Below are 21,330 nucleotides of genomic sequence, written 5' to 3' on the forward strand. Positions count from 1 at the left end.
ACACTGGGTGGGTTTGCTTTGGATCAGACACATTAGCATCTGAAAATGAGAAACACTGGAGGGAAGAAGAAGAGTCATCCTGCAGCCGCCGCCACGGATACTAGCAGACACACTGCTAAATACCACGTACACTGTAAAATATACTGCTAAATACCACATACACTGTAAAATATACTGCTAAATATCACGTACACTGTAAAATATACTGCTAAATATCACATGCACTGTAAAATATACTGCTAAATACCACATACACTGTAAAATATACTGCTAAATACCACGTACACTGTAAAATATACTGCTAAATATCACATGCACTGTAAAATATACTGCTAAATACCACATACACTGTAAAATATACTGCTAAATACCACGTACACTGTAAAATATACTGCTAAATATCACATGCACTGTAAAATATACTGCTAAATATCATGTACACTGTAAAATATACTGCTAAATACCACATGCACTGTAAAATATACTGCTAAATACCACATGCACTGTAAAATATACTGCTAAATACCACATGCACTGTAAAATATACTGCTAAATACCACATACACTGCAAAATATATTGCTAAATACCACATACACAGTAAAATATACTGCTAAATACCAAGTATGCCAGAAAATTAACTAAAATTAACCGTAAAAATTAACTTACAGTATATACTGTAAAATACAATATATACTGCTAAGTATCAAATACACTGTAAAATACTATATGTACTTTTAAATACCAGATACATTCTAAAATACCAAATAAACAGTAAAATACCACATATATTGCGAAATACTATATACATTGCTAAATATCAGAAACACTGTAAAATACTATATATACTGTTAAATACCAAATATATTGTTAAACACCAAATATACTGTTAAATACTAGACATACTGTTAAATACCAAATACACTGTTAAATACCAAATACACCATTAAACATCATATGCATTTTTAACCACCATACATACTAGTAAGTATCATATACACTGTTAAATACCATATACTGCACAGTGTTTAAATACCTATGAAATAACAAATACACTGCTAAATACCATATACCCTTTTAAATACAATATGCACTGTTAAACACCAAATACACTGTTAAATACCATATATTGCACACAGTATTTTAAAACCATAGAGACTGATAAATATCCTAAAACTAAATGTATAAATGCATAAGCTGCTTTTACTTCTGGTGTTTTCAAAGAATATCCCCTTTAACTGTTTCAAATGGCATTCCATAGTACATCCATTGATATTTTTGGGAAATAGAAGACAGAGGAAGCTAATTTTGTTCAAGTGTATCTATGGAACTATCTAAAGTTACCTTTAAACAGGATAATGATCCTCAGCATATAAACAAATGCACCAATGAATGACTCAAAAAGAGCAAATAAAGACTTATCGAATGGGCAAGTCATTGAAATGTTGTGGGAACATGAAATAAAACCCACAAATATCTGCAACTAAAGTCATTTTTCATGGAAGAGTGATCAAAGTTTTCATCAGAAGATGGTTTTCTAGGAAAGGAGGTGTTGTTAGCTTCTGGTGCCAAGGGTGCAGTTACTTTTACAATACATCTATCGTTAGTTCTGTTCAATAAATTAAAGTTAAGTTTACTTGTGGTGTTCAAGTTTATCCTCTTAAGCTGTAGATGCTGTTTGAGGATCTACTGTTTGTCCAGGTAAGTGCTGATGAAGTATGAACATCAGCAGAAGAAGTATTTGATGCTGACCTGCTGACATCAGGGAACCGGACCGGGTAGTTTAGAACCACACATTTAGGGCGGATCAGGTGGTCCAGGTCTTTGGGTCGGTGGTCTGGGATCTTCTTCATGAAGGACGGGATGGAGGACAAGAAGGACTCCATGTTGAAACTGGAGTTGAACAACACCACATCCGACACCAGGCTGAGGAACAGTAAACAGTGAGGCCGGTGTTTAATGGTGGAACAACAACACAAAGTTAGTATAGTCTATCAGCTGACGATACTTCAACTCATATGTTTCACCATGCTCAATGTAGCTTCAACAACTTTCTCTTCTGATCATTGTTTTATGTCTCATTTTTGTCGCTTTATGTGTCTTTGGGAGAGCTTTGTTCCCCTTCCTTGCTCATTTTTTGTCTCATTTTTCAAGTTTTTGCTATTTTATGCCTCATTTTGTGGCCATTTTGTCTCCATCTAGTAATGTTTGATTTTTGGTCTAAAATAGTCCAAAACTATTTGGAAATTGTCCCAAATTTCAAAAAAAAAAAATTCCAAAATGAGGTAAGAATTGTTCAAAATAACTCAAAAACAGTCCAAGCTTACCTGAAAGTACCTGAAAATATCTGGAAACTTGTCAGTGTAAACAAGATTTTAGTCATTAAGGTAAATTTAAGTCAGTTTGGACAAGTTTTAAGCCACATTTCAGTCTCTGTTCATCATTTCTAGAAAGATGTTTCACCATGCTGAATGTATCTCCAACAACTTGCTCCTCTGTTCACTGTTTCTGAGCCATGCTGCATTTATTCTATTCATCCAGGAGGTTGGATTTTCATCTCAGTCTCTTTGTGGAAACACTGCCTGTAGTTCAACCTTAAAACCTCCATTTTCTCCAGTGTCGGTAACATCTGTGGACACTTGGAAACATGTTGACTCCAGGTTTTTACACTTTAGTAAGCTATAAAATCAAGGAAATGAAACTTTTTTTTCTGACTTATGTCATTCTAACTGCATCAAACATTAGTTCTCCTTCTTCATGATTGTTCTGTTTCTGGAGAGATGCAGGACTTTATATTGCAGTGAAAGAGGAGTCCACAATGACTAAAAATGTGACAGAAAACACTCAGAAGCTACTCAGAGTTCAGAAGGTTAAGGTCTCATATTTACAAAACACTAAAAAGCATTAAGGCACCTCATCAATAAAAACATTTTTGAGCACGTTAAATAATCTCACGTGTAAAATGTTTGTTCAGAGAGAAGCTGATCACATTTTTCTGATTGATCAGGGCAGATATCAGTTCAGGGATGGATTATTTATAGGACGATTAATTCTGCATATAGCTGTGTGTCACTGAGCGGTGTTATAACTCAGATTAGTGCAGCGAGCTGGCCTCCGTCCAATCCCACGTCTCTTAATGATCCGTGTCGCGTTATCTAATGCTGCCGTAACAACGTTAGCGGAGATGGAGAGGCTGCCGCTTATTGACAAGCCGCCCTGCAGATCAACAACAATCAGTTTTCTGCTGCTCGTTACCGTTAGACGTCTGATTAATGACAAATAGAGCCACTTCAATTAAACGCGGCACCATGTCAGCCCGCGCAATTAACCAATCATGTCGGCCCAGCTCGTTAACCAATCACAGCCTCATGAAGACAAACTGCAGCCGAGGAGGGCGGAGACCAACAACACCCCCCATCATGTTTCATTTTTATATACTTTATTATGCTGAGCACATTTGAAACTACTCACTAATCAATACTCAAGTTTACAAACTGTATGCTTCCACTGGGCTCAATCAGAAGTGTCTCAGATTTAGTTTACCTATTTATTTTAGGCCCAAAATGAAGTTCTGTAAAATAGTTTGACCGAATTTTGAGAGTTTCATGTGTTTTTTGACCTGAGAATTTTGGATTTTCACCCCCAAAAGACACCTGTGAAGCCATTTTAAAGGTTCAGTATCTCCAGAAATAAAACTCCAGCAATTTGGCGAAGACACAGACAGAATAGTTCAACATGTCAACTGAAACTGGCCATTTTTTTGTCATTTTTGACTGATTTTACATCATTTTGGACAACTTTTGACTCATTTTGGGGAGGGGAAAAATAGTTACTTTGGACAATTTTTGTGTCATTTTGGACATGTTATGTAGTATTTTACATAACTTTTCAGTAGTTTTGAACACAGGCAAAACAGGACGGGTTCTTACCATGACAGCACCTGGTTGTATCCGTACTGGAAGTCCCTCTCCTGGTCTTTGCGGACCGGATAGACCAGCTGGTTCTCGTGGAAGTACAGAACCTTCTTCAGCAGGGCCAGATCCGGTCTGAGAGCCACCAGCTCACACAGGTTGAGGACCGAGCTGCTGAACAGAACTCTGTAGAGGAGAAGCCAGAGTTAACTACAGCCTTTCTACAGATCAATGGAACCAGAAACAATGATAGACAAAAACATAAGATACTTAACTATTTCCTTGTTTCTAGTCTATACAAACTTTCCCCTCTGCTCATCAGCTGTAGAAAGATGTTTCTCCATGCTGAATGTATCTCCAACAACTTGCTCCTCTGTTCACTGTTTCTGAGCCATGCTGAGTTTATTTTATTGATCCAGTAGCTTTGGTTTTTCTCTCAGGCTCTCTGTGGAAACACTGCCTGCAGTTCAACCTGAAAACTCTCTGAATGTTTCACTGTTGGTCACAGCTGATGGAGAGTCAGTGGGAACCAGAGGGAAAGAAGTTTTCTTTTTGGCAAATTTATGTAGAAGAAAGTGATTTGGATGAAATATTTCAAAATTACAAGCTCAGATTTGGTTGACTTTCCTGACGAAACTGTACGTCACCCATGATATATTGAAAGACCTTTGGAAAGCTGAAAATACAATGATTTTTCTGTTTTCGAAGTTTCTGGCTCTGATATTTGTTGTAATTTCATGTCAGTTATGGAGAGCCGAAGAAGTTTAAGGTTTTTACAAAATCTGATTGGAGCATAAACTTTATTTTTGGAGAATTTTTAAATGAGATGTGGAATATAGTAACTTTGGTGAAATATTACACTCCCAAGCTCAGATAGTGGTTCATTTTTCCCCAATAATCTCATGATTCTTACTGTTGCTACAGTTTCTGGCTGATAAATGTGGTAATTTCAATGGTTTTTGGATGAAATATTTCATAATTTTAAGGTTAGATTTGGTTGATTTTCCTGCTGGAACCTTACATCATATACGATACACTAAAGGATCTTTGGAAAGCTTAAAACACAATGATTTTTTCTGTTTTTACAGTTTCTGGCTCTGATATTTGCTGTAATTTCATGTCAGTCATGGACAATGGAGGATGATTTCTGTTTTTTGTGCAATCTGATTAGAGCAAATGGATCATTTTAAGATAATTTTTAAATGAGACATGCAGAATAAAGTGATTCTGATGAAATTTTAATTGATTTTAAGCTTATATTTGGTTATTTTTCCTGATGGAGCGTCATTTCACACACGTTGCATTCCTTCAGAGAACCATCTGTAAGTTGAAAATCTGAAGATCTTGTCTGTTTCTACAGTTCAACCGGAGATATCTTTTAAAGATGATGCATCCTTCCAACTCTCTGGCAGTTTTTGGGGTTCAGTGGGTTAAACTCATTGGTGCTCTGGAGCTTTGAAGCTCTGGATCTCCTTCCCTCCATCACCTCCCATTTTAACTCAGGATGCTGGACTTTGATGTGGCTTCTCCACGAGCCGTCGCTCAGACTCCAGACCTGGATTAGGCTCATTTCCTGGACCTGCGGTAGCCGAGTGGAACAGGAACTGTTCTGACTCAAACCAGATGAGTTATTTTTATTCTGCTGGCAGCCGAGAATATCCCGATTCTTCCTGTGAAGAGGCAGGTTGAGACCCTCAGCAGAGCTCAGTGAATCCATGTGGACTGAGGAGGATCTGGTTTAACCTCCACAGATTAAACTCTCTGATAGTTTGTGTTCTGATTTATCTAAAGAAGCTCTGGACCTGAAGACTCCTCAGGGGGTTTTACTGACAGGTTCTGAGCTGTTCTATGTAACACTGACGATGTTTAAGCACCAACATGGACACATGCGCTGTGTTGTGTGTTCAAGTTCAAATTTCTCGTGGTTGCATTCGTGCAACGCGCTCATTAGTCTGATTACAGCAGCACAGGTAAGTACTGTGTTAGTCACTGTGGTTAAAAGCAGTACTTCTTCTATGGTTTAGTTGGTCTGCATGCTGGATGAGTCAAACAATCCATCCCACAAAGAGAAAACGTCTATAGTGGATTGTTTTATAGAATAAACTGAGAGGAAAGAGGCTGATGGAGAGGTTCAATCACAATGGCTTATATAGTGACTTTATACGTATTACATTAATGAACGTCTCATAAATACACAAACTTTATGTGTACAAACATTATAGGCTCAACCAATATATATGCAAACTATGCATCAAAAAAAGGTGCTACATAAACACATAAAGCACTTGTAACTAATACACACAATGTTCATAGCTGTAGCACTTGTACATGTAATACTCGTATACGTGACGTTTGTGAACTTAATATCTATAGTCATGTTTGTGACTGTCTCTGCAGTCATTACACTCATACATGTAAAGCTCGTACGTATAATAGTCAAACCTGTTATGCTTGTAAACATAATATCCGTACACACCATCATGCAATATTCTAATGTATGTAGTGTTTGTACATGTAATACTCGTAACATTTTCTCCTCTGCTGTAGGAGCACTAAACTGTGCATCTCAGTGTTTCTGTGACGGAGGCAGAGAAGCTGATCAGCAGCATTTGACTACAGGTTTCAGTGACTCAGAGGTCTGAAGCTGCTGACTAATATCTGATCATATCTGAGACCAGAGATCAATAAGAGACCAGCAGCAGCTTTAATGCCTCAGCTTTGAAGTGTGTGCAATAATAGACATGCTTCATTCTGTGTTGTTTCAAGTTCTGACTCATTCTGCAATTGTGTTTTTAAAAAGGGCATCTAGAACAACAATGATTCACTGATTTCCTCCTTTAAATGTTAAATTTAAATGCTACAGCAGATTCTCAATCATTCATCAGACTCACATCAGGAACATCTGAGGTTTCTTGTGTTGTCAGTGACGTCCACATGAAAAAAAAACTAAGATGTTGTCAGTTTGAGGTTTTAAAAACTTAAGCTGTGCCACAGAAAGCTGATATTTCTGCTGGAATCATTGAGTTTGACCTGCTTATCTGCAGTGAAATGTCTCTGAACTCCTACAGAGTACTACTCTGATGGGTTTATGTCAGTATGATGGAGCACATTTGACTTCCTGCAGCTATGCTAACCACTAACAGCAATCAGATCTGTGAGGTTGTAGTGCTTTGAGCTCATATGGTAACATGCATTTAGCATATTAGCACGTTAACATTAGCTAAGAAGTTGTAAATACATAGTCCAGTTGATTGAATGTTTTTTCTGCAGGTATTTGGCAATAAATTTTAGCCATAAGGTCCTGGACACATTAATTACTTAATACATGTATAAATACTACATGTAATGCATGTACATGTGTTCCTTTGACATAAAGCTCGTGGGCATATTATTTGTGTCACCTGTGTGAGTTTCACCTGTATGATGTCACCTGTGTGAGTCTCACCTGTACGACGGACAGACGGGGATGGTCTGGCTGAAGTAGAGTGCCGCCGTTCTCGCCCTCCAGTGCCATTTCTTTGCAGGAAGTGTGAAGACGGAGCAGCCGTCAAAGTTTTCCTTCAGCAGGTCGATCAGCTGTTTGTGAGAGCCGCCGTAGAACGCCTCCACCAGTAAAACGCTGGGAGACGAACTGACCTGATGGAGACAGGAGAGACAATATCATCATATTGATCTTATTGATTAGAGGGAAGGATGCTATATGTTTATCATACAACATCACAAGCTTGCACATTATTGATTCAGACATCGATGAGAAATACATCTACGAACATGACATGTATGAATTTCAAATGTATGAACATTAACTATCTGTCATACATCTTCATAAGTTACAGGTATGGAGATTACATGTAGGGATTTTTCAGTTTATGTCTTGGTGTCTCATATCTACCAAAGTGTATGAGCATTACATGTAGGACTTTTTAGCGTGTAATATTTTTTACAGCTGTGAACATTACGTGTACGAGTGCTGACAATCACTACATATCTACAGACATTACATGTATGAATATCACACATATTAGCTTTATGTGTGCAAGTGTTACATCTACACATGGTAAATGTATGGATGCTGGGTATTACGTTTATACGTGTAACATCTAGAAACGCTACGTGTCCAAATACTACGTGTGAATATCACATCTACGAATAACACATGAATGCATATTACATGTACTATTCCTGTCTACAAAAAGTACAGGTAATACAACAATTACAATACATGGTAGAATATAAATTACAAGCACCGTCGGCAAAAATCACATGTATGAGTGTTATGTCTACTAACACGTATGAAGATTACATCAGCAAATTTTACATGTATGAATATGACTTCTACGAATAATGCATGTACACATACTATCCCTATATCTACAAATAGTACAAATATTACAACATTTAGAATACGTCTGATTATAAATTATTAGCATTATCTTTACAAAAATCACATCTACAAGTATTATGTCTACTAACACGTATGAACATTACGTCAGCAAATATGTCTATGAATAACACATGTACTATCCCTATGTCTAAAAATAATACAAATATAACAACAATTAGAATACATGTATGAACATAAATTGAGCATTATCTCCACATGTATGACCGTTACATCAACAAATATTACGTCTATGAATAATACATGTACTATCCCTATGTGTACAAACAGTACAACAATTAGAATACACGTGAATAAAAATTATAAGCATTATCTTTATGAACATCGCATGTACCAGCTTTATGTCTACTAACACGTATGAAGATTACATCAACAAATATTACTTGTATGAATATCATGTCTACGAACAATACATGCATGGGTATTACATGTCCAAACATTATGTCTATGAATATTACTTGTAGAAGCATTAAGTGTAGAAATATTAGATGAATGAGAATTACGTATATGAGTGTTATGTGTGTGTGAGTGTTGTATGTACGAATTTTACACAGTAATGTTTGTTTGGTCATAAACCAAAGTTTCGGACATGTGTTCACCTGATGATGGATCAGCTACATCCTGGGGGGAACTAGAACGTCTGAAAACAGATTATTATTTGAAACCAATAAAATAATTCAGTGTCAGATGTGACTTTTTACTGCGTCATGAGGGTGAGCAGTTAAAGCCTTTAATATGGTTAATTATGATTAGAAGGCAGACTGAGGATGAAGGAGAACTCGCTCCTCCTGCAGTATTTCCACTCCTAAACCTGCTAATTACTCTAATGATTCCCACAACATTTTCCAAAGTGACAGGAATCACATTGTACAGCAGAGAACTGTTAACGTCTGCACCATGTGTTGGACTCTAAATCCACCGAGGCTGGGATAGACGACTGAGCCGATCTTCCCGATGCTCCGTCTTTTAGGCAGTAAATGAAAAACTATTGTTGACGCCGATCGCGGCAGCTGAAAGTTAACTTTGCAGCAACAAGCCACAACAATAACGCAGTAATATCCGTCTATTTGCAGCACAATGTGTCCTGATAGAAGTCCATTATGATGCCAGGAGGTTTACGCAGCGAGCGGCAGGAAGTGGACGGCTTACTGTCCTTCCACTGAATTCCCTCCCAGCGATTTCCAGTCCGCCCTCCATTTAGCTGCCCACAATGGGAGCTAATGTAGCTGCAGCAGCACTCAGCTCGCCCACAGACGGCTCAATCAGTCAATATCTGCTCCCTGCAGCTCGAACGCCACTCATATCTGGAGACGGAAATGAGCTGTGCAATCTGCTCTCGACTGAGTTTCTGCAGCCGGAGGAAAGATACCGCCGAGCCGGTTCAGCAGAGGTTAAATGCAAATGTGCCCAAAATAAAAATCTGATTGGAAACAGAAGCACAATGTCGGCCATTGTGCTAAAAACGGGTCCAATCTATTTCCCGAATGCGTCCAAATAATGTGAAATATGAAAATGTGTCGGAGGGGGAGGGAGGCTGATTGACTCTCTGCTGTCTGACCTTCTGGCCTTTAAAACGGAGGTTCAGCTTCAGTGGTTTCTGTGGTTTTTACTCCTTCGATTAATGTTTTAGAGAGCTCACGGTGTCAGAACTTATTCATTTAGTTTGTTAAAAGTCAGAAAATCATCTTCTCTTTTGTCAACGATCGGGGACCTTTTCAGAGGTCCTGAACCACAGGTTGGGAACCGCCAGAATAAATATCGAGAAAAAACAAAGATGGAAATTAAGTATTACAGTGAGAGTGTTGTGGATAAATTCCAACTCTTATTGATCCATTATTGATCAAAACCTTCCCACACACATAATATATAATGACAAAAATCCACACTGCAGGTAGCCACAAAAGAATGAAATAAAAAATGAAATGAAAATGCACTAAAAAAACAAAATTATAATATAAATAATAATAATAATAATAATAATAATAATAATAATAATAATAATAATAATAATAATAATAATAATAATAATAATAATAATAATAATAATAATAAAATAAAATGATTATAACTGACAAAAGGAAAAAATACAAGAGAAAATTTAGCAATAAAAATACTCACAAAATGATAAAGGCTGAAAAAAAGGCTAAAGAAAACTTTGATGAATGAAATTATTGAAATGTTAAAGCAGGAAAATATGAAATATGGACACGGCACAATATAAAAAAGACAAATGTGAATCTAAAAGTTGAAATAATATGAAGAAAACTGAACGATGATGATAAAAAAATGACATACAAAAAAGTCTAAAGCCTAAAGATAAGCAATAAAAAGGTGATGAATATGAAAATACAATTCAGAAACTGAATAGACTCAAGATAAAAGTACAAATAAATACCCAACTACAGTCTGCAAAAGTCAAGAAAAGAAAAAAAAAACAATGAACTCAAATCTTCCTTTGATGAAAAATCCTGTTTTAGTGTCTGTTGCTCTGAGTGGTTTTAATATAATAATATGATAGAATGACCTGGATTTAATTCATCACAATAATAAAAATGAAGTGACATCAATGATTAAAGTCTGCAAACAGAACTGCACTAAACTGAAGCAAAGACCAAACTGGACACGACGTTTACGAGTCAAATATATAAATGACGAATTTAAGTCAAAATATGTAAAGAAAAACTGAAAACAAGTGAAGAAAAAAATCAGGTCATTTACGAAAAATTAAATAAATAATATATAAAAATAGAGTCAGAAAAAAAGTTGAAATACATAAAACCAAGTCAAGAATTTAAAAAAAAAAATCATTTATATAGAGATATATGATTATATACATATATAAAAAATTACACAGCTATCCGTTTAAATATTTTTTATATAAATAAAATCAACTGAAAGATGATTTTTTAAAATGTTGACATACATAAAACCAAAAGTGAAATAATATAAAAATGTTGAAATATATAAAAAAGTTATCATTACATATGTCATATATATAAATATTCTAAATCCAAAAATGAATTTTAAAAAACTGCTTACCATATATAAACTAAAAAAACAAGAAAAATTTTTGAAATATAGAAAAAAGTCAGAAAAAAGTTGACAGTAAGAAGAAAAAATTTATATATATATATATATATATATATATATATATATATATATATATACATATATATATATATATATATATATATATATATATATACATATATATATATATATATATATATATATATATATATATATATATATATACATATATATATATATATATATATACAAGCTCAAGTGAAACATAATTATACAAAATGTTGAAATACATAAAGGCAAATATCATTTAGAACACCGAAAGTGAATTAATCTATATTTGACATATGCAAATAATCAAAACTGATTTGTAAAAAGCTGTTGACGAACATGAAAACAAATGTTGAATAATATAAAACTTGCTGAAATATATAAAAACTGACAGCAGCAAAAAAGTTGAAAGTTCGAAAACCGAGTCAGGTGACAAAAAAGTATAGCTTGATATACAGCAGGTCCTCGGTTTACGGCGTCCTCGACCTACGGCGTTCCGTGGTTATGTCGCCGTGGCCGTCTCCCACAGTTTATTAAGAAAGTCTTGTTCCATCGTTCCAACGTACGGCGTTTGTGACGTTAACACAAATTTCACGCTGTAACTAGTTGGCAAGTGGAGCAGTGTAAAACGTCGAGACGTGGGGCTATACGAGGAAGACGGCTTTGTTTACATTCACCAGTTGCACGTCATATACATCAAAGTATGGGAGTTCTGACTTATGGCAAAAATCGAGTTATGTCGCACCATAGGAACGATTTTCCAGCACAAGTTGAGGACTCCCTGTATACATAAAGAGGACTGGCCAAAAGCAGGCTTACACTTAGTAGGTATGCATGACTAGATGTCAGTAAATCAACCACTGAACCTTTGCTTTCAAACTCATTTCTTATGCGATTAATTGCCATGATGTGCGTACCTGCTCGGCATTTTCACTCCCAATACTGCTGTAGCATCAACTTTCTTTGCTCTTGATTTCATTTGATTACCATTGCTCACAATCCCTGTAAAAAAAAAAAAAAAATAGTTAATAAAAATTTTTAAAAATTAAAAAATTTCAATCAAAATTGGAAGAAATAGCTTAATAACTTTACAAAACATGAATAAGGGACATGGAATACTGGTTTTGATAAATTAGATCTAAAACGTGAAACAACTGTAAGCATACTTTTGGCCCACTGTATATAAAATCAAGTGGAAAAAAAGTTTTTAAAAATGTTGAAATACATAATCTGTACTTCATTTAAGTAGATAATCAAAATTCTAAAATTATTTTAAAAAACTGTGTAAGTATATAAAAGCAAATGTCAGAAAAAAGTTGAAAGTTGAAATCAAATGTATATGTGAAGAGTCAAAAATGATAAAACAGTTGAAATACATACAATAAAAGTTGATAAAATATTTTTTAAAAAGTTCTATAATCTATAAAAACTAAAGTCAAAAATGATAAAACTGTTGAAATACATACAATAAAAGTTGATAAAATATTTAAAAAATGTTCTGTAATCTATAAAAACTAAAGTAAAAAAATGATGAAACCATTGAACTAGATAAAATAAAAGTTGATAAAATATTTTTAAAATGTTCTATAATCTATAAAAACTAAAGTCAAAAATGATAAAACTGTTGAAATACATTCAACAAAAGTTGATAATATATAAAAATGATCTAAAATCTATAAAAACTAAAGTCAAAAATGACAAACCTGTTAAACTATATACAAAGTTGATAATATGCAAAAAATGTTCTATAATTTATAAAAACTAAAGTCAAAAATGATAAAACTGTTGAAATCAATACAAAAAAGTTGATCAAATATAAAAAATGTTCTATCATTTGTAAAACTAAAGTAAAAAAAATGATAAAACCATTGAACTAGATACAATAAAAGTTGATAAAATATAAAAAATGTTCTATAATCTATACAAACTAAAGTCAGAACTGGTCCAGTAACACTGATGTAACGATAAAACGGTTCTTAAACACTAAAATAAAAGGAATTGAAGTGTGAAGTTCAGAAAGCAGAGAATGAAGGCGGAGGCGGGACAGATGCTGAGGACACGAACGCCGGTGGAAACCTGATTATTGATCGCTCTGACTGGAAGCCTGTTAGTCAACGTGAAATCGATCATTCCACCTTCGATCAGAGAGTCCCTGTGAACCCCGGCGGGGGATTCCAGCTCAGACTCATCTCACCTAGACACCTTTCCTCCACCGCCTCGGCCTGGAAGCTGCCGACACACATGAAACAAAGGGTTAATGTCAGAGGGAATCCCCCCGGCAGCTGCAGCGGCTGAGTCAGCGCCTGGAAACTCAGCCGCCCGGCGGTGGAAGCTCTGGAAACGCTGTTTGTCATCGATCCGTGGGCGAGCCGGCTGCCGGGTGACGTCCCGATGACTTCACTTTAAGGCGAAAACACGCTCGGCCTCGACCGGCGCACATCTGCAAACAGCTGCAGAGACGGCGTCCACGAACATCGGCCAGAAAACAAAGAGTCCCGAAGACTGAGCTCAGGACCATTCCTCAGCAGAGTCCTCGACAGAAACCTTTGTTGTGACATGAAGGAGTTGAGGGATGACTCAGCTCCAGTCCCTCCATGTTCAGCCTGTTTGAACACAGTTTTCACTCTGACTGTGTCACCGTCAGCGAGAAGCAGCTTCACACTCGCATTAAACTGAAACCAGGTTTAACTGTAGAGGACAGAAGTGAAAACTGATGGGCTGATTACTGGTCATCAAGAACCACTGATAACCGATATCTGGACCCAACAGCATGTGACAGCAGGAAGATTTCATTAATAACTAGACTTCTTCATTAATAAAGGAGACTACAAGTGAAGATGTAAAACAGAAACAGGAGTGATTAAAGTAGGACCATCTCCTCTGTTTATGTGGAATCCACTGATAAAAATGTTTCCAAAATGGATTAAAATTTGACAAATGACTTAAAATTGTCTTTTCAAATTCGATTTTTTTTCCAAAATGTCTCAAGAATTGTCCAAAATCTGACAAAGATGGCTCAAAACATTTCTGAAGTGATTCCAAATTCTCTAAAATGATTAAGAACATTTGGGTACAAACTCAAAAATTCTTCAAAATGGTTTAAAAAAGTCGTCAAAATAACTCATAATTCGACAAAAATGAATCAAAATGTTCCCAGACTGACTTAGAATTCTTTAAATTCTTTACAATTGAAATAGGAATGATTAAATCAGGATGCTGTCCTCTGTTTATGTGGGATCGACTGACAAAAATGTTTCCAAAATTAAAGTCAGAATTTTTTCCAAAATGGTTGAAGAATTGTCCAAAATCTGACAAAACTGAGTCAAAACATTTCTAAAGTGATTCCAAATTCTCTAAAATGATGAACGTTCCGGTACAAACTCAAAAAATCTTCAAAATAGTTAAAAGTCGTCAAAAACGACTCAAAATGTTCCCAAAGTGAATCAGAATTCATCAAATTCTGTAAAATAGAAACAGGAGGGATTAAATTAGGATGCTCTCCTCTGTTTATGTGAGATCCACTGACAATAATGTTTCCAAAATTACTTAAAATTTGATCCAGTTACCTAAAATTCTCTCATATGACTCAAAACTTTTCATAGGGACTCAAAAAATCTTCAGAATGGTTAAAAAAATTGTCCAAAATGACTTAAAATCTTCCAAAATTACCTCAAATTTGACGACATGGCCCAAAATTCTCTCCAATGGCTGTAAAAGCGACTCAGATTTTTTTCAAATGGCAAAAGAATTGTCAGACTTAAAATCTGACAAAAAATGACCTAAAACATTTCCAAAGTGATTCAAAATTCTCCAAAACGATTAAAACCTTTTCTAAAGCAACTCAAAAAATCTTCAAAATGGTTAAAAACAACAAAAAAAAAGCCATCCAGAATGACTCGGAATGGTTCCACAGTGACTCAGAATTCATCAAATCTGTTTTTCTGTTTTCTTAATCTTTTACTGTTTTGTCACTTATTGACCACTAAAGTCCAGATCTTAAATCCTTTATTATTGTTTTCCAGACTCTGTTTCAGGTTAATCTGTGGCTGCCTGCTAAATTAGCCACTAGCCGTTAGCACAGCATTAGCTACTGTGAGAGAAACTAACTTCCTGGTTTTGGTCTATCTCTTGTGAAAACTCATCAGAGTCCATTTTTTTTCACCATTTTAACAATGAAAAGTTGCTGGTTTATTACTTACTTTTACATTTGCTACTGATTTTATTTCTAGCCTCGATGTTTGTTATTTTGGTCTCAACTTTCCTTGAAAATCGGTCAGTAACATCCAGGTGTTGATATTCTCTCATCAATGTTTCTTTTATCAGGACAGAAGTTCCTACATCAACACTTCCAGAATTAATCCAATATTTCTGGAGGAAAAAACTTTTACTGTGGATTATTTTCTGGATAAATCGATCAACGGTTTAGTCTCTCAAACATCCGAAATTTATGAAAAATGTGGATCAGTGTTTCCTCAAATGTCTTGTTTTGTCCAAAGATATTCAGTATACTGTCACAGAGGAGGAAAGAAACCAGAAAACACTCACACTGAAAAAGCTTCTTTGATCAAAAAATGACTCGGACTGAAGAATCAGTTATAAAAATAATACTAAAATAGTTAATTTAGAATAAAACTAGCATGGCTGACAACTAATCGATTAATCACTACAGTGGTACTTAAAACAACATATTGTCAACTAGTGACAAATTAGAATTTTACACAAAAAATTGGTTGAATAAAATGAAAAAGTTTCTAGAAATCAAAATGAAAATCTGTCGGCTACAAGAAAACACAACGGTAGAGCTTCAGATAAAGGAACTGTCACAAATTCAACTTAGCGACACAACTGGATTATTAGTCTTTAAATTGGCCGAAGTTGAGGACTTAATGCCTGGAAATGGAAAAAGGTTCTTAAAGGTGACATTGTTTACAAATTTCTCTGAAAATTAATCTAAAATCAACAATATTCACATTTAAGAAGTTGCAATTACAGAATTTAGACAGTTTTTATTAAAAAGTATTCAAAGTGCTGAAACTATTTTATTGACAACTAACCAATCAGTTAGAGAACTCATGAGGTTCATTGATCAGTATCTGTTTGACACATTTTAAAACAAATATCTGATTTGTGAATGAAACTGTAAAAACAAAAACAGTAAAACCTTAGAAATCTGCTTTGTATTGTGTCTGGTAGTTTCACTTTAACTCGTGAGTCATGTAACGATCCAGATCTGAATGTCGCCACTGAGCTGAATCACCATTTAAAGTCCACTGAATTAATCACTCAGTTTATAAAACTGTTGCTGATCTTTTTCCTTGATTGAATGTTTCTGGTTTTAAAAATGAGATTAAAGGTTCTAAAATTGGTTTTACGGTCGCAGTGAGAGGTTTTGTTTTCCACCTGTGAGCATGTTAATGTTGAATCTCAGAGGACCGAGGATGGAGCCCTGAGGAACTCATCAGTCATTGTGGTTCAGATACGTAGTTTCAACACAGATCAGTGCCTTTAATGGGAAAATTAATAAAGAATGACATTATTGTTAATGTTGAAGCTTTAAGGCTGCATTAAAGTCAAACAAAAACAAGAACAAATGAAGGAAACAATCTTATTTGGGACCCAAAATTAAGTTATCCAAAAGATTTAACAATTTCACAAGTATCCAGATATGGAAATGTTGACCCTCAAAAAAACCTGTGAAGCCATTTTAAAGCTTCAATATCTCCAGAAATAAAAGTCCCATAGCTGTGAAATTTGGTGAGGACACAGACAGAATAGTTTCCAGAAGATTTAAAAGATTGAATGGACCCAGCAGACGACAGAATTTTAATTACTGGCCACTGGAAATAGAAAAAGAACCACAAAATTTTCATACATGGTTGATAGTGTCTCCACAAAGTTCTTATAAGTGTGTATATATATGGATGGATCCATATTTCTACTAAAATACAGTCTTTGGTCGACATTTCACCAACTTTTGAGGCTCTGATATCAGTAGAAGTACATATATGTGTGTGTGTGTGTGTGTGTGTGTGTGTGTGTGTGTATATATATATATATATATCTATATCTCTATATATATATATATATATATATATATATATATATATATATATATATATATATATATATATATATATATATATATATATATAGACACACACACATATTGACGTAAAAAAAAAATGGCCAATTTGACTTCAATGTTGTTCACAATGACTGTGTAAACTTTTCCCAAATGACAAATTTTTTTTTGCCCCTTAAAAATTGTATTTTTCAATGATAGTAGTACTGTGAGTCCATAAAGTTCCTTTAAGTGTATATATAAATGAATGGATCCTTATTTCTACTAAAATATGGTCTCTGGTCAACATTTCACCAACTTTTGAGGCTCTAACATCACTAGAATTTGATGTGTGGAAATTTTGACAAAGACAAGGTTCCAGTTTCATGAAAATGAAACTGGACCTTTGTCAAAAACCTTTTATGTCGTCACATGTAAAAGTTAGAAGCTGATTCCATGCTGTTCTTGTGTTGAAATTTAACATCTATACACTTATAGGAACTTTCTGGGGCCACAATATCGCTTGAAAATTTTTCACTTTTATCCATTTTCGAAGGTAAATATTTAGAAATGTGTCCTCTGCTGGATGTATTTAACTATCAAGATCTACTGGAAACTATTCTGTCTGGGTCTTCACCCAATTTCATGGCTGTGGGAGTTTTATTTCTGGAGATACTGAAGCTTTAAAATGCTTCAGATTTTAATAAACTGAACGGAATCTGATCAGGTCTGACACTGACACAATTTTATTTTAATTCCCTTTTTAAAAAAAACTGTTTAGAAGTCTGTGATCAAAACTTAATTTCAGTCATCTGAATAATATTTAAGCTGTTTTAGGTGTGCAAATACATAAATAAAACTGCCATAATATTCAAATGTAGCACAGAAAGTCAATTTAAAAAGTCTTACAGATCCAATAAATAAAATACAATGGTTCTTATTACAGCTGATGATTAAAGCTTCATATTCAACTAGAAAAAGAGGAACTATTTACTTATTAAACACACTGAAGTTCATATTTTAGACATCAGAGTTCATAAAGTGAGTCTAACACTGTTTTTAAACAGTCAGAGCAGATTTACTGAAGAGCAGAGACACAAACCGGTGAAAGCTTTCAGATTTTACTTTCAGATTTAACTCAACTCTCTGTTGCTGTCACACTTTCTGCTGATTGGTCCAGAATCCGAAGTGACAATCACACTCTGGCGTTTCTGTTATTCTGAATTCTCACCTCAACCAGAACTGCAACTACTGAACCACCAGTTATTTGTCAAATTACTCTCCAAATAAAAACTGCTTAAATTCTGACTCCAGCTTCTTTAATGTGAACATTTTCTGGTTTCTTTCCTCTTCCATGATGGAAACTGAATTTCTTTGCACAAAACGAGACATTTAACAAAGCACTGAAGCCCATTTTTCACCATTTTCTGACATTTTACCGACCAAACAGCTCATTAATTCATCTAAAAAAACAATAACAGATGACAAATTATCATCTGGTAGTTTAAAAACTATTACTTTTGACTCAGAAATACTCGATATTTACAATTACAGCTTCTTATAATCCCATTACTAGCACAGAGAGTGTTTTTTCTGTTTTGTTGTCAGCTCAGAGATTGTTCAGGGGGCAAAAAACACAACCAAATATTAGAGATTTTCTCTTTTTTGGGAATAGTTTCTCATTAACATTCAGTCTTTGTTTCTATAACTTCTGAAGACGGAGGTGAACATTTAAGAGTCTCAGCTGGGATCAGTCCAAACATCAGGTATGTGCAGGGCTGTAACTCATTATTCAACTAGTGTTTTAATTCAGATTAAAACTAATTTCTAGTCGTCGTTGTTAAAACAGGGTTTCTGCAGGGCATTAAAAAGCATTAATAGTCATTAAATTGACTTTGTGAAAATTAAGGCCTTAAATGGCATTAAAATCATTAAATTTGAGTCTCAGTGGCATTAAAAATTGTTTCTGCAGTTTTTAAGAAAAATATTTGACAATTATAATATATAATTATAGACTGCGATTTGTCAGATATGTGCATCTGCGTAAACATGTCGAAGCATTGTGATAACTGTTCCTGCCGGTCGGGTACAATTGCCAAAAACTGCATGTCTTTAAGGTGGCTGGCAGACTGGACCAGGTGGAGCAGAACTGGGAAATGGGGAAATGCAAATTCCAGCAAAAATGGCTCAAAAAGTTGGAATTCAGAGAATGACTGCAGCCTGATGGTGGTCAGGGCTGGTTTCTGGATTCAGAAATGGTGAAATGTAGGGACAGTTTTCATACAAAAGTCATCTTTTACAAAAAAAACAAGCCCGTGTAATTTGTTGAGTTCATGGCTGTGGCATTAAAATTTTTACAGTCTAGCATTGAAATGGCATTAAAAAGAATTAAAGTTGACTGGTTAATATCTGCAGAAACCCTATAAAAACAGCTCACTTAAATTAATCAATATTTATCAATAAGCCTTTCCATCTGTCAAACATATAAAGGTTTCTGCATCTCCACACTTAAAAGTGTCACATATGTGTAGTTCTGGTAATTAAACTGATCATCAGTGGAATTATCAGCTTCACAAACCAATTAATCGATTAAAAACAATCAGAACTGCAGGAAATGTCTGTGAGGAAAGTTGTGGACAAAATTGTGACATGACTGAAATTTTATATTAATATAAAATTTCTGCATATTTGTTCGACTTAAGTTCATGTTGTTGTGTTAGAAATCAATGGGCTCCGTGTATTTACTGGAGCTGAGTTCTTCCACAAACTTGCAGCGTGTTTAGCTTCGTTAGTTGAGCAGCTAACAGCTAGCAGCTAACGGCTAATCGCTAATAGCTAGCCGGCTTTCTGCCAGACGTTAAACACCCTCCTCCTCCCGGTTCCCAGCAGGGAGCAGCCGCAGCAGGAGCCCCGAAGCTCCGTGCCGCTGTCTCCTTCGGGAACACGGTGTTCAGAGCCACCGCCGGGGTACAAACGGCGTCCCCGGTTCTCCCTTACGGACGGTCCGTTCACTGGCAGCGGGACACTCACCTCTGACTGCATCCTTTCCGCGCAGGCGCACACAGCACGCACGGCCGCTGCGTCATCACGTCGCTGTTAGATGACACAGCGCGGGAAATGCTGCTCCCGCCTCTTCCTGTGAGCAAATGAATTTAAATATAAAAACATAAATAAAATATAAAGTCCGACTACAAAACAGGTTTAAAATATAAATATTAAGAATACAAAATTATAAATAATATAAATAAAAGTCTGATTTGAGGCTTCAAAATCTAAATATATGGAAATATTTACCATTATTGTGAAGTGTGATAGAATGAATTAATGCTGCACTTTGAAAAATAAATATAAAAAGTTTTTAATTTAAAAAAAAAATCGCTGTTAATTAATTAAAGATAATAGTAATAATAGCAATAATAAATTAATTCATTAATTGATTAATGAATTAATTTACATGTTAATGTTTAAAAAAAAAAAAAATTAAAATAGAACAAAATCGTAAATAATGTCCACATTAAAAATCCGCTTTTTGCACAAAAGTTTGTTTCTTCTTTTACAACATGTGAGACAGTTCTATTGTATTAAAACAGCTAAAAATATTATGATTTTACATTTATATTTGCTGGTAGTTGAAAGAAAAAATATGTATATTAAGGTTGTTTTGTATTATTTTTATGGTTATTTAGTGTCTTTGTGGTTGTTTTGTGGCTCTTTTTTTATATTATTTTGTTTATTTATGGCTGTTTTGCATCTCAGTCTTGTTTGTCAGTTTGCGTCTATGTCTTTGGTCATTTTTTGTCTCTGTAGTCATTTTGTTTCTCTTATTTTTATTATTTAGCATCTCTCTGTGGCTATTTGGCATCTTTTTGTAGTTGTTTTG

At 34.8% G+C, this 21,330-nt stretch overlaps 1 protein-coding gene across 2 annotated transcripts in view; it reads right to left on the minus strand.

Annotated features, from left to right (window-relative positions):
• The window catches only part of gtdc1 (glycosyltransferase-like domain containing 1), a 42,679-nt gene extending 22,143 nt beyond the window's left edge, over positions 1–20,536 (minus strand). For both annotated transcript variants that reach the window (XM_055015625.1, XM_055015624.1), the window contains exons 1-4: positions 20,481–20,536; positions 7,355–7,545; positions 3,928–4,095; positions 1,751–1,924 (exon numbers count right to left, since the gene is read on the minus strand). In XM_055015625.1, the coding sequence (XP_054871600.1) occupies positions 1,751–1,924; positions 3,928–4,095; positions 7,355–7,545; positions 20,481–20,492 (545 nt within the window). In that variant the 5' untranslated portion in view covers positions 20,493–20,536. The remainder of the gene's footprint in view (positions 1–1,750; positions 1,925–3,927; positions 4,096–7,354; positions 7,546–20,480) is intronic.
• Between the last annotated feature and the right edge of the window lie 794 nt (positions 20,537–21,330).

This window comes from Amphiprion ocellaris, chromosome 11 (assembly GCF_022539595.1).
Source record: "Amphiprion ocellaris isolate individual 3 ecotype Okinawa chromosome 11, ASM2253959v1, whole genome shotgun sequence".
Lineage (NCBI taxonomy): Eukaryota > Metazoa > Chordata > Actinopteri > Pomacentridae > Amphiprion > Amphiprion ocellaris.